The 13075-nt window shown below is 38.8% G+C and overlaps 1 protein-coding gene across 1 annotated transcript in view; it reads right to left on the bottom strand.

The window, feature by feature from the left end:
- SLC13A1 (solute carrier family 13 member 1) overlaps positions 1 to 13075 on the bottom strand; it is a 76724-nt gene that overhangs the window by 50466 nt on the left and 13183 nt on the right. Inside the window, exon 2 of the mRNA XM_010947594.3 lies at positions 7672 to 7800. Coding sequence (XP_010945896.1) covers positions 7672 to 7800 — 129 coding nt within the window. The remainder of the gene's footprint in view (positions 1 to 7671; positions 7801 to 13075) is intronic.

The raw sequence follows: 13075 nt of genomic DNA, 5'->3' as shown, positions 1-13075 counted from the left end.
AATTCTTAAACGGTGAGCTTTTCCAAGTAGGTCCTGCCATTTTTCTGCATCGCAGAGCCCTGTTTGTTTTCCTCATAGCATAGCACATTGTGTAAAGACTATTTGTTTACTTGCTTATTGCATATCTTTTCTATTATACACACATTCTGTGTGGACCAGGAATCTGTTTTGCTAACCATCGCATATCTGGCACGTCGCACAGTTTTGGGACGGAGAGTGGGCAGTAGGCGGGAGTGAATGTATAAGCTGTGGTCTCTGAGCAACTCAGCCCATTGTCTACACTCTTCCCAAACTCCTATCTTCCCAACTCCCTCTAACTTACTCTTGGTAAAAGCATTATTTCAATTTACTAATTTACTCATGTTTCCAGACTTGTGAACTATTTTTACACCTCCCTGGTTCTATCCCTGCCTCTCTGAAGTTTTCTTCTCAGCCGACTCTAAAAATTCGTTTTCTGCTGCTTTCCTTAAATGCTGGTGTTCTACAGGGTTCTCTCCGCAGTATTCCTGTCTTATCCACTCGATGGCTGAATCTTATGGATTCAGCTACCATTTCTACGTGTCTAAATAATGTTTGGCACATGGTAGGTGTTCAGTACACATTTGTTGAATGAATGCTGAAGACACTAAAATCTTTGCATCCAGGCAGATATGTCTGCTGAGGTCCAGACTGGTGTATCCAATGGATACTTCCATTCGAATTTCCCACAAGCATCTAAAAACTCAATATGTCTAAACTAACGCTTCTCATCTTCTCACTCCGCATCCTTCACACTTGCACCTCCTCATGTATCTCTTTTTGTGAATGAAAGTTCCATCTACTCAGTTGCCCAAGCCAGAAACCAGAGGGTCAGTTATGATGCCTTTTTAACTTCCAATACGTGTGTATCACCAAGTCTTATCATTTCTAGTTCCTTTTAAATTTGTCTACTTTCCTCTGTTCGCACACTACTACCTTAATTAAGCGCCTCACCATTTCTTACCTGGTTACTGTATGATCCGTTTCTTATCCACCCCTTACTGTTGCCATTGTCACTCTTCCAACAGGTACGTCTGATCACACTGTCTTTCCTAAACTCTTTTAGCAGACCCCAGGTCTTTTGAGGCTAAATCCAATATTCTTAATATGTTACAAGACTCCTCATCATTTGGTCTGAGCTCATCTCTCCCGCATACACTTTCAGTGCTGCACCAGCTTCTCCCCAAGTGTGCAGTTCCCCAAACACAGAAGTGCTTTAGCACTTCTGGTCATTTAACCTGGAATGACCCTCTTCTCTCATCTCGCTAAACTTTATCTTCCTTCATGGATTAACTTAGATGTCATTCTTTCCTAGATGCCTTCCCTGACCACCCTCTACTTAGTTGGATGGTAATTCCTTTTGTTATAGCACAACTTAATCAATACAATGATCATTTTCTGTATTTAATTAACTACCCTGTTCATTAGACCAGACGTATTTTGAAGGCAGACGTGTCTTTTTTTTTTTTTTTTTGAGGTGTGTCTTATTGATCCCTGTATTTATGGACTTAGCACATGTCTGGCACATAGTGGATGTTGAATTAATAAGTCCCTAAGCACAAGAAGCTTACAAGTTACTGTAACAAGTGAAACAAGTTTGTTTGTTAAAGTTAATGAAAAGTGCAATAACACATCGTAAGGGCATGAGAGCTACTTCTTCAATACAATTGAGATTCAAAGGGTAAGTGACCACTTTTTCCTAAGGGAATTGAGAAAGTCTTCTCACAGGCGCCTATATTTGAGTTGATTATTAAAAGATTAATAGACATTTGAGTTTTCCTCTGCCCTTATCTCTTTTGCAGTTTTGCTCATGGAAATAAACCCCACTGACCCTATTTCACCAACACTCTGAGAATTAAATGAGAGGATAAATACAGAATTACTTTAAAAATACAAAGGGACACATAGAAGCAAGTCATTATTAGGAAGCAATTAAACACAGAAAGAAGTCTAAGAACATGAGATATTCTGGTCATAATCTCTTTAAATTATACCAGCAGTTGACAGACTTTGTCTGTAAAAGGTCAGATAATAAACATTTTAGACTTTTATGAGCCTTTCACAACTATCACAACTTGTCTTTGGAGCGCAAAAGTAGCCAAAGACAATATGTAAATGAACAGCTGTGTGTTTCTAATGAAACTTTATTTCAAAAATTGGGTAGCTGGCTGGATCTGGCCCTCAGACTCATCCCTGCCAATCCCTTAGTAGACTATGTAAACAACCTATGGCCTGCAGCTCAGTTGTCTAAATGACATTAGTTGTTAAATCTAAGGAGGAATTTTCACATTCTCTCTTTTACTTTCTTACCCATTCTTTGTTTTTCATCAGTTAGTGTATTTGCAGAAGAACTTTAGCCACAGGCAAATGTGTTTGCTAATGATCTACTTGTATAAGATGTAATAAGAAAAGATGTTATTGGTTGTAAATGGCATAGGTAAATATAACCATATTCTAGGCAAAATTAGTATTTCAAGTAAAAGTCCTAATAAAATTTGAATTCTATTTACAAGATCAAGGTAGTTACATTTATGCTTGAAAATGGGATTTCATAAAAAAAAATTGAACCTTTATGATCAAAACACCTGTGTTCTCTCTTAGCTATGTAATTTATACCAGTTCAGCAATCTTTCTACAAATCAATATATTTACCTATAAAAGTTAAATAATACTTCATGTTAAGTTTGTGAATTTAATGAAATTTTTAAAAGGTGCTTTGTCAGTTATACTGTGTATAATTATAAAGCCTATATTTTGTTGTTGTTTTTTTAAAAAATACTGACTTGTGTTGTTAAATCCAGTAAGTCAATTTCCAGTTCTCACATTAATTGACCTGTTAACAGGTATAACATCTCATCATTGCCTCATCCTTAAAACATCTGCTTCACTTGGATTCCAGGATTCCATATTCTCAGGGTCTCCCTCTTCCCTCAGTAACTTCTCCTTCACAGTATTCTTCCCTAGTAACTTTCTCTCTCACCAAACCCTAATGAAGCAATTCCCCAGGGCTCAGTTCTTACTCTCTTTGCTTTTCTACCTCCATTCACTCCCTAAATGATCTTATCAAACTGCAGGCTTTAAATACCATCCACATGCTGATTATTCTCAAATCCTTATTTCCTGTTCAGGTCTCTCTCGTGAACTCTGGACTCATCTGCATCTAACTGCTTACTCAACATCTTCACTTAGATGTCAAACAGGTATTTTAACCTTCATGTCCAACACTGAACTCCAGGTGTCAGCTTTTCTTCTGCAACAAGCCTACTCTGCCCATCAATTTCAATTGGTGGCAACTCCATTTTATCACCTGGCAGGTAAAAAAAGCTGTGTGTTATCCTGGACTCCTTTCTTTCCATAATCATGCCATATTATGTTATTTAGGAAATTTTGTTGGTTTTACCATAAAAATATATCAATACTATATCCAAGATTCCTATTGCTCTCCTTTGTCTGAATTACCATGGCCTCTCACCTGGATTATTGCAGCAACCTACCCTGTCACCATTTTTCACCATGTTTTTCAACACCGCAGCCCAAGTTCTCCTTATTACATGAAAGATAAATGGATCATGTCACTCTTCTACTTAAAACTCTATAGAGGGTCTCTTCATTCAAAGTTAAACTTCACGGTGGCCTACTTTGGCCCCACATGATCCAGTCCCTCTTCACATTGTCTTCCTGATGTCACCATCATCTCTCATTTCCCCCTTCACTCTGTTCCAGTCACACTGCAGACATAAACCCAATTTAAGGTCTTTGTACTGAATATTGCCCTGTTAGCAATGGTATTGAGGTAGGAAGCCCCATAAAAAGACCGGCAGGACTCCCAGGCAGGGCCACTACTCTCCTGCCAGCACCATCCAGTTCTCTGGCCCAGAGGCTCTGTCACTTTTTGCCTCTGAAATGGCTTACTTACCCCTAGAATTCTACTGGTTCCCTAAGCTCACTCCTGATTGGTTATTTCCTTCACTCCTGATTGGTCCATTTCCCTAACTTCTGATTGGTTCATTTGTAGTACTTTACTTGCATGGAGCTCACTCCTGATTGGTTATTTCTCTCACTCCTGATTGGTCCATTTCTACAGAGCTTGTTCCTAATTAGTCAACTTTTGTTATACCTTATTTGCATATGATGTTGCAAAGTGTAAACTGGCAGCCTATAAAACCCTGTGTAAACCTACAGACGGGGTCCAGAGTTTGTAGTGTTAACTCCTCTGGGCCCACTGGCATAATAAACCTGAGTTCTCCAACTCTGTGAGTGCTGCTTGGTCTCTCACCCGGATCCAGGTTAGTGTCACAACTGAGCTGTAACACAAGAGTTGCAACACTGAGCAATAACACATTTTTCTGCAACAGTATATATGTTCCTCGTTTTACCAAATGGCTAATTCCCTCATCCTGTGTAAATCTTTCTCCAGGTACTGACATCTCATTGAGGTCTTCCCTGGTCATCCTATTTAGAACTACAGCCCTCTTCTAATCCTCATCATCCTTCTGCATTTTTTCCATAGCACCAATCACCTTCTAACTCACTATGTAATTGACCAAGTCATAAGGTATATTGTTTGTTGTCTCTTTTCTCCTAGGAAGATAGGGATTTTTTTGTCTGTTTTTATTTATTAATGTACTCTCAAGTGCCTGGCAGAGTCCTAGCATATATTTATTTACTGACTGAGTAAATTTGTACTATAACATACACACACACACACACATATATAACATATATATGTATATATAGATGTATATTATCTTAACATTTGTATATGTAAAACTTACATATAAACATATTTTCAACAATAATATTAAGCATACATGTTTTGAAATATCTAATTAGGAACACTAAATATTTAGCACTTCAGGTTTAATTCAACAGATAGGAGAGAAAGTCAATATTTGTTGATATTCTTCAATACAACCATGTGCTCAGTAAGATATAGGTATTTAGCACTAACAAACAGGTAAAATAAGTTGAAGACTGTGGTGGCCAAAGAGAGTGATGTGCAGGGCTCTAAACTTAGATAAGGATATTGAAAACACATCAGTCTCCTCCATGACAGAGTTGAGATTCCAAGTGTTACAGCAGGCTAACACTCACAAGCAAACTTTAACTGTCACTATTAAAACTCATGGGAACACTTGATAGCTAGTATGTTTCACATATATTATTTGATTTAATGGTTACAACAACCCTTGAATTATAAGGCATTATCATTCCCTATTTACAGATTTTTTAAAAAAGCATTATTAAGACACATGATCAGGCATACAAGTAATTAGTGATGAATATTAGGTCTTAAACTCAGGTCTTCTGACCAAATCTATAGCTCATTCCCTGTAGCTTTGCTCAGCTGCTTCTGAGTAAAAGGTCAGTTACCCTGCCTGGAAAGAGGATCACAAGACCAAAGAATAGTTTTCTCCACTGGAAGTCCTAAAGACTTCTGATTTGTTCCAAGTCCCCATCAAGCTTAACAGGTGAAGAAAATCAGGTTAAAAACAAATTTAGGCTGAAATACCAGAGGGGAGAGGATAGATTCACCAAGCTTTGCAACACTCATTTCCTGAGTGATCTATTCACATTTGTCAATGTACAAATAACAATAATATTAACTAACATATATGGAGTGTTTAATTTGTGACAGACTTTACAGTTATTAATTATTGAGTCCTTAAATCTCATTGCTAAACTAGACACAGATCCTGGAAGAGAAAAGGAGATGCTGGTGATGATGGAGGTGTGGGTGGTGGGTAGAGATGGGGAGTTGGTTCTGGAAACCATCAAGACTGCAGGTGGGGAGACTTGGGGACATAGTGTCTATGTTCAAATCCTAGCAATGCTATCATGTGGAATAAAGACAAGAATTATCTGTAGAATCTTAGATGTTAGAGAAAAGTTTAAAGAATCAAAGTCACTGAGTTCAGACATGGGCTCAATAAAGTTGAGTTGCTTAAGTGTTAAAATTATTCAAAAATGGTATGGATATCCCTGTGAGGTATTACAGGCCCACACAGGGAAGTCTTCAGCACTTGCTGAGTGATCTCGTCTGTAAGGAATATCGCGGAGGGGAGTCCTTGCCCAGGGTGAGTGACCCAGAACTCCCTTCCAAGTCAGAGAGTCTACGACTGTGAAATTAGTCTAGGCTTATACTCTTGAGTATAGAGGTCTTTTGGGCAGGAATTGGCAGCTTGAATAATGCAACTACCATTGGCACCTAGAATTTTGCTGCCTCTAGTTGGGCCTCCACAGCCCCAAAAGATGCAGAGAGATTTCTTTGGCAGCTCCCACAAAGCCAGACCCTCCTAGGCATCCTCTTCCTCTTGTCTGCCTCTAGCCTGCTTGCTACACAAATGTCTCGTGATTCCAGTTAATCTATCTCAGCCTCCTTTAAAAAAAACTGATTGTTATTAAATCACAAGGGACAACTATGTGACTATCAAACTTAATTAACTCTGGGAGTAGGACTCCCCACTCCAGCAAGACAGGGGCTGATAACTTGACACCTTACTTTTGAGAGTTTTTCAACCCCTTCTTTTTATATTTCCTTTACTGAGAGCCTTGTTGGAGCATTTGAGAAACTTCTTAGATTATAGATCCTGGGTTCTGGGGGGCAGCAAAGCTTCATTCTGGGGTGAAAGGAACAAAATACAGCCCTGGCTAAACTCTCTTCCAAATCAGTGGTGCTTATTAAAGAAAAGAGTGAGGATTATGAGGGATGGGAAAATGCAGATGGAAAACAGGAGCAGAAAGGATCAGAAAGGCAAAGAGATGGAATTGGACTCCAAAATGGGGAAGAATGACATGAAGGTCAGAAAAGGAATAGCTTCTCTTATAGGAAAGTAAAAAAACTGTATCACGGGTTAGTTAAAAAGAAAAATCTCAGCCCACATTACAAGACAGATGAGCCTTATGTTAGCAGTACTGGACCAAACTGAAGGCAGAAGTCCAAGGGTGATAAATTGCATGGACTGGCATCTTGAACGTGACATCTTTCCTGAGAATGTTTCAGTGGTGGTTTAGGCAGCTGTGTGCTGGGTGGCTGAAAGCTGCATGGAGATAGATATCCTGGTTTCAATGCATTTCATGCTTTTAATGGGAAACTGAATCTATTTTCTTCAGACGGGTACCCTTAGATTGTATAAAGGTAAGAAACACCTCTCAGCATGAATAAACTCCTCTCAGCAAGAACAAAATGGAAATACACGTGAAAGTTAATTTGGCTTTATCTTCTGAAATGGCAGGTTTCTGGAAAAGAAAACAGGGAGGCTTTTTCTTCATTAAAAACAAAAATTGCTTTTCCAACACTGTGTGAGACCAAATTCTGTTGAATAGAAAAAACCTGATGCAGGACATGAAAAAGTCAGCCCTTTTGTTGGGAGGGAGACACTGGGCACAGATGTCAGCCTGGGGAGCTGGGACACACATTTCTTCCACTGACACGCATGACTCAAAAAGCTGCAGCTTGAGTTTTGTTTTTGTCCACCTGAAGGTGGACACACACGCAGAATTCTAGAGGCAAGAAACGAACAGGAGCTTGGAGGACTTATGTGGAAGCCTTATCAACAGGATCATCACTCCTTTTAAATACAACTTTCTCATTGGCAGTATCAGCACAGAGTAGGGAATCTGATCATGACAAACATTCGCAGGAGTACTTACCTCCTTAGAAGCCATGATCCCAAACAAAGGCAACATTAAAGCAGGCAGCAGAGCTGTTACCGACAGAGGCAAAGCTTCTGTCAGCCAAAAGATGGCGATGACAAAGAGGATGTAGGCGCATTCTGCTTCCTGGACAGAACAAAAGCATAGTGCGAGGTGAAGTAACGAGGTTGGAAATCATCAGTCAAATCACAATCACATTCAAATCACTATCAAAACTACAATGAGGTATCACCTCACACCTCACCTCACACCAGTCAGAATGGCCACCATGAAAAAGTCTACAATTAATAAATGCCGGAGAGGGTGTGGAGAAAAAGGAACCTTCCTACACTGTTGGTGGGAATGTAAGGTGCAGCCACTATGGAGAACAGTATGGAGATTCTTTAAAAAACTAAAAATAGAGTCATCATATGATCCAGCAATCCCACTCCTGGGCATATATCCAGAGGGAACTCTAATTCAAAAAGATACATGCACCCCAACATTCATAGCAGCACTATTTACAATAGCTGAGATGTGGAAACAACCTAAACGTCCATCGACAGATGACTGGATAAAGAAGATGTGGTGTGTACATACAATGGAATACTACTCAGCCATAAAAAGGAATGAAATAATGCCATTTGCAGCAACATGGATGGACCTAGAGATCATCATAGTAAGTAAAGTCAGACAGAGAAAGACAAATGTCATATGATATCACTTACATGTGGAATCTAAAAAGAAAATGATAAAAAATTCTATTTACAAACCAAAAACAGATTCACTGACATAGAAAGCAAAGTATGGTTACCAAAGGGGAAAGGACAGAGGGTATAAATTAGGGATTGGGGATTAACAGACACACATTACTATATATACAATAGATAAACAACAAGGACCTACTGTATAGCATAGGGAACTATATTCAGTTTCTTGCAATAACATATAACGAAAAAGCATCTGAAGAGAAAATGTACATATGTGTATGTATATGTATAACTGAATCACTTTGCTGTATACCTGAAACTAACATTGTAAATCAACTACACTTCAATAAAAATTTTTTTAAAAAAATCACACTTTTGCTGAATAGAGCTGAGTTGAGTCACAGAGAAAGTCAAGAAGAAACTGAAGACCTCTGCACCTTTGAGTTAGGCAGCAAATAGTCATCTCTTAGGGGTTCTAAGAGTCAAAATTTAATACATGTGAAAAACCAATGATACAAAAAAATTCTCATTGAAGTTTCCTTCGCATTTCCTTCACAACAGATAACAGTATATTATCAGTTGTCTGTGCTTTTGTCAGCATATATGGGTGTTTGCACTCACCTTCATGTGGCCTATAAAATGCACACCCATCTGCCTGGAGTGCAGAAATAGCCAAGTTACTGCCTTTCCCCGGGGCTGGACACACCTGCCTTTTAACTGCATTTTTTGGTGCCTGGTTGGGTGGGACCCATGCGCACTTGCCTTCCTTTCCCTCTACTAAAAAGGGAAATCAACCTAGAAGAAAATTTTTGGTATATTTTTTTGCTGAGAAGGAAGGACAGTGCCTAGTTATATGGCATGGATAATACTGAATTAGCTCCTAAGTGACCCGGGCCTAGAGGTGATTGCCTTCTGCCTTGCTTTTTAGAAAGTTAGCTGAGCTTCTAGGGAGACACAGGGAGACTCAACAGGACAGACACTCTTAATAGACACTGTTGCCTTGCTACATTTAACAGTGTGGGTTTCTGTTTTAGGCCACTGTTGAGAAATGGTTGAAATTTATCATTATATTTGGTTGATAGAAATAATTTTGATATGAAATCACCTGGATGTACTAAGTGATCGGTAAAGGTTAGCATCTCTTCTGTGGCTTTGTTTTGCTCTCCCAAAGCTTAATCTCTGCAAATTTTGAGCTGCATTTAAAATTTTTACAAAACTGCTATCCGAGTTTAATGAGGTCTTTTATTTAAGGCTTTCCCAGGGCAATAAAGATTTCTAGCTCTGCTGCCCTCTCTGGTTCACCTACCTCAGGGTGAGTCCTCTGGGCCTGGTATTTACTCACCCAGCATCCCTGCACTTTTAGTGGGTTTCTAAGCAATTCTTAGTAAGCCAAGATTGTGTCATATCTTTATTGTGCTCTTTTTCAAGGAGAAAGAATAAAGGTGTTTCGATGTTGGCAATTTTATACAAAGTCTGCCTCTATAATCTTGACAAACAATAAAACAGTGAAACAAAGCTGAGCCTTGACTAAATCTTCCTGACTTGCTCCGGAGAGAATTTGTGAATACAGGCTTGATTTAAAATGCCAGAGTAAAAGAAAGACGGGGTCCGCTTTTTCTCTTAGTCAGAACACATGGATAAAGCAAAAGCTCTTCATTGTGACTCTGTGTTTTCTATCTTACTTATAAGAACCTAGATTTCAAAGATAAAATGGATCTTTTTACTACCTTGCTTTTTAGCCACAGCTAACCAGTCTTTTGGTCCTCTCAAATCTGCCCCTTTACCTCTCAGATCTGCCCTTTAGGCTCCATTCCATGTCCTCCACTGTAGGCAAGGCTGTTTCAAAGCCAGATCATCTTCCAAGAATCCACTTCGATTTTGTAATCCCCTTGCATACAGCTGGATTAAAAGACTAGCTACCCTGACAACTGTCTGGAGCACCAATCTATAAGGGCCTGCTAAAACACCAGGAAAAGAAAAAGAAAACACAGTGCAAGAGGATGCTGTTCACCACACATAACCCTGGCCATTGTGTTGAAATTTCACTTCCACCTGGGTCTACTTCAACTAGACATGCATGGTCTGCTTAGACAGGGCAATTTTGGAGATAAAATAAAAAACAAAATTTCAGGTATTAAATTATTAACTTGCCTAGACTGCTTTCATATTTTAACTGGCACAGCCCTGATTTAAAATGATCAAGTTAGTGATTTTTCAGTAGTTCATTGTAAAGAATCCAAAATCCTCATCTTGCCTTCAAGGCCATCTTCACTTTAACTATGATAAGACTCATCCCAGTATTTCCTGAAATATTTCTAAAGAGTCTTAGTGACATTCCTTCCTCATGTTTGGGTTCTGATCCCTGCTCCTCGTCATGCACTCTTTTTCTAAACTCTAATCCATAACGTTCATACCAGTAAGCCCCCAGATACTCTTAAGTGACAGCTTCTACCTGCCTATGACTATATTCTGGCCTCTTGGGCCCTTTGACCAAGTTTGACTATTTAAATGAAGTAGTTGCAAGCTAATGGCCAACTCTAGCAAGAAAATACATCTTATCTGACTTACAATGAGGGGAGTGTGTGTGTGTGCGCGCGCGCATTTAATTTGGGTCAAGATTGGTAAATCAGCAGATTTCACGTTAGAAATAAAACCTGAATTTCTGGCTTCTCTTGACAAACTAAGGAATTTGGTAACACTGAGATCATATTCTTCCAGGTCAACAATTCTCCAGATTCGAGGAGAGCTTCCCCTTTAGAGGCTGACCTGTGCTTTGCGGTCGTGTACAGTAACTCTGCACCATCAAATTCATTCTGTTTCCTGTTTGGCCTTAGTATTTAAGTAAAATCTCCAGTAATAAAAATGCTGCCTTTTACCATCCTGCTTTTACCATTCCTGCATCAACACCTAGATTGCTCATTTGGATTTCTCTGCCTACTGGCTGTGTGGTCCATGGACCAGCACATCAGCATGATCTGGGAGCTTGTGAGAAATGCAGATTCTCAGGGTTTTCCCCAGACATACTGAGTCCAGATCACCATATTCAAGTTCTCCAGTTGATTATTAATTAAGTTAAAATTTGCTAAGCCCTGGGTTACTACCTCTTCCGGACCTTCCCTTTTATCTTTATTGCTGGGTCCAACTTTCAAACCAGAAACGCGCTTCCAAGAAGGGTCATTTTGCTTAAGCTGAATCATTAGACTCATAACCTATTCTGAATACTTATCCATTCTTCAATGTGAAGTTCAAATTTACGTCTTGTCTGCAGAGCTTCCCCTAAACACTTATGTACATTTCATATTTTTGCATCTACATCCCAGGGGATTACAGCTGCATCTGGCTAAGGCACCATATCTGTTGTCTCTGACAGCTACCCTTCCAGAATTTGTAGGAAATGCCTCCTTGTCCCCATATCTTAAACTCAAAGTCTAGAATAGGAGGAAAACAGAATTATCTCTGTCTGAATGTGCTGCAACTCCAAAGACACCCTGAATGTTTGATCTGTAGAATCATCTCTGAGATAAAGGGGAAAATTGCTTCATTTTATCCCTGGAAATGCTTCATCACCTGTTCTCTCTAGCTATAGCATCTCTGTCTCTCGTTGAGCTCTTTAATTTTGTTCTCTTTCTTCTCTTTTTCTACTTTTTTATCAAGCCCCTACTCCTAAAACAGAGGGACGCCACCATCACCACAGTTATATACCACAACCACCACTAATACTACCACCGACAACCAATAATACAACAACAATAAAAGAAGGCCAATTGTCAAATAAGTTAGACTGTGGGTGAATCATTTTCCTTTCTCAAGCTCTCTCAAGTCTAGTGCAAGTCACGACTACAATCCGATGCCTTTCATAAAATTAATCCTACAGCCATAACAAGTAATGTTGAATCAAATTCTGTTCTAGATAAAGCAAAGCATTTCAGTATCATAAAATTCTGAACTGAATGAGAGCAACACAAATAACGTCCACTTTTATTTTGTTTATTGTGAAGGAAAATATAGGAAGAAAAAAATGATTCAAAATTATGACTGACTGATCTTATAAAAATACTCTTTAAGTCATGATTCCTTCTCAAAACTCTATATGAAACAAAGAGGGGAAAGTCCAGAGGACTTCCTCAAAATTTTTTCTTTTTAAAAATCTATACACCCCCTACCACTTCCAAAAGTTACATGGAGAAGTTCAGCAAACAAACCACATCCATCCAGACAGGGGCAGCTGTGCAGAAACAGATGCTGTAAATTCTGTCAGGTAGTATGAGGTGGAATGTTAAGTAACCATGCTTTCCTGCTCTGTGTGTACACTATGCCTTTCTGGCTCTTTTAGGGCCATCTCCACCTTTCCTATTAAAAGATGCTTCTCTCAAACTACCAGAGAGATGAAGCGATTCCTTGCAGACTTATTACCAATAGGGACGAGAAATTTGTTTCCTGATTAAAAAAAAAAATTTAAGTATAACTCTTCTAGCAGAATATCTTTTAAAAATGTTTTTAAAATTGTGAAATATTAAGAACACATGGAAAAATTATAATAGTAACTGCACTTGTGTTCACATTTTAAAAATGTTGACATTTTGCCACATTTGCTTGACTTTTTAAAAAATAAATAAAACATGCAAGATTTATATAGACCACTCCATTTCTTTCTCCTTGGAAATCATAGAAGTCAACCATTGTTTAGAGTGTGGTCTGCATCCTTTCTATCC

The sequence above is a fragment of the Camelus bactrianus genome, chromosome 7 (genome assembly GCF_048773025.1).
Source record: "Camelus bactrianus isolate YW-2024 breed Bactrian camel chromosome 7, ASM4877302v1, whole genome shotgun sequence".
Taxonomy (NCBI): domain Eukaryota; kingdom Metazoa; phylum Chordata; class Mammalia; order Artiodactyla; family Camelidae; genus Camelus; species Camelus bactrianus.
The sequence above is the reverse complement of the archived record's forward strand: the minus strand, read 5'-3'. Positions and strand labels throughout refer to the sequence as shown.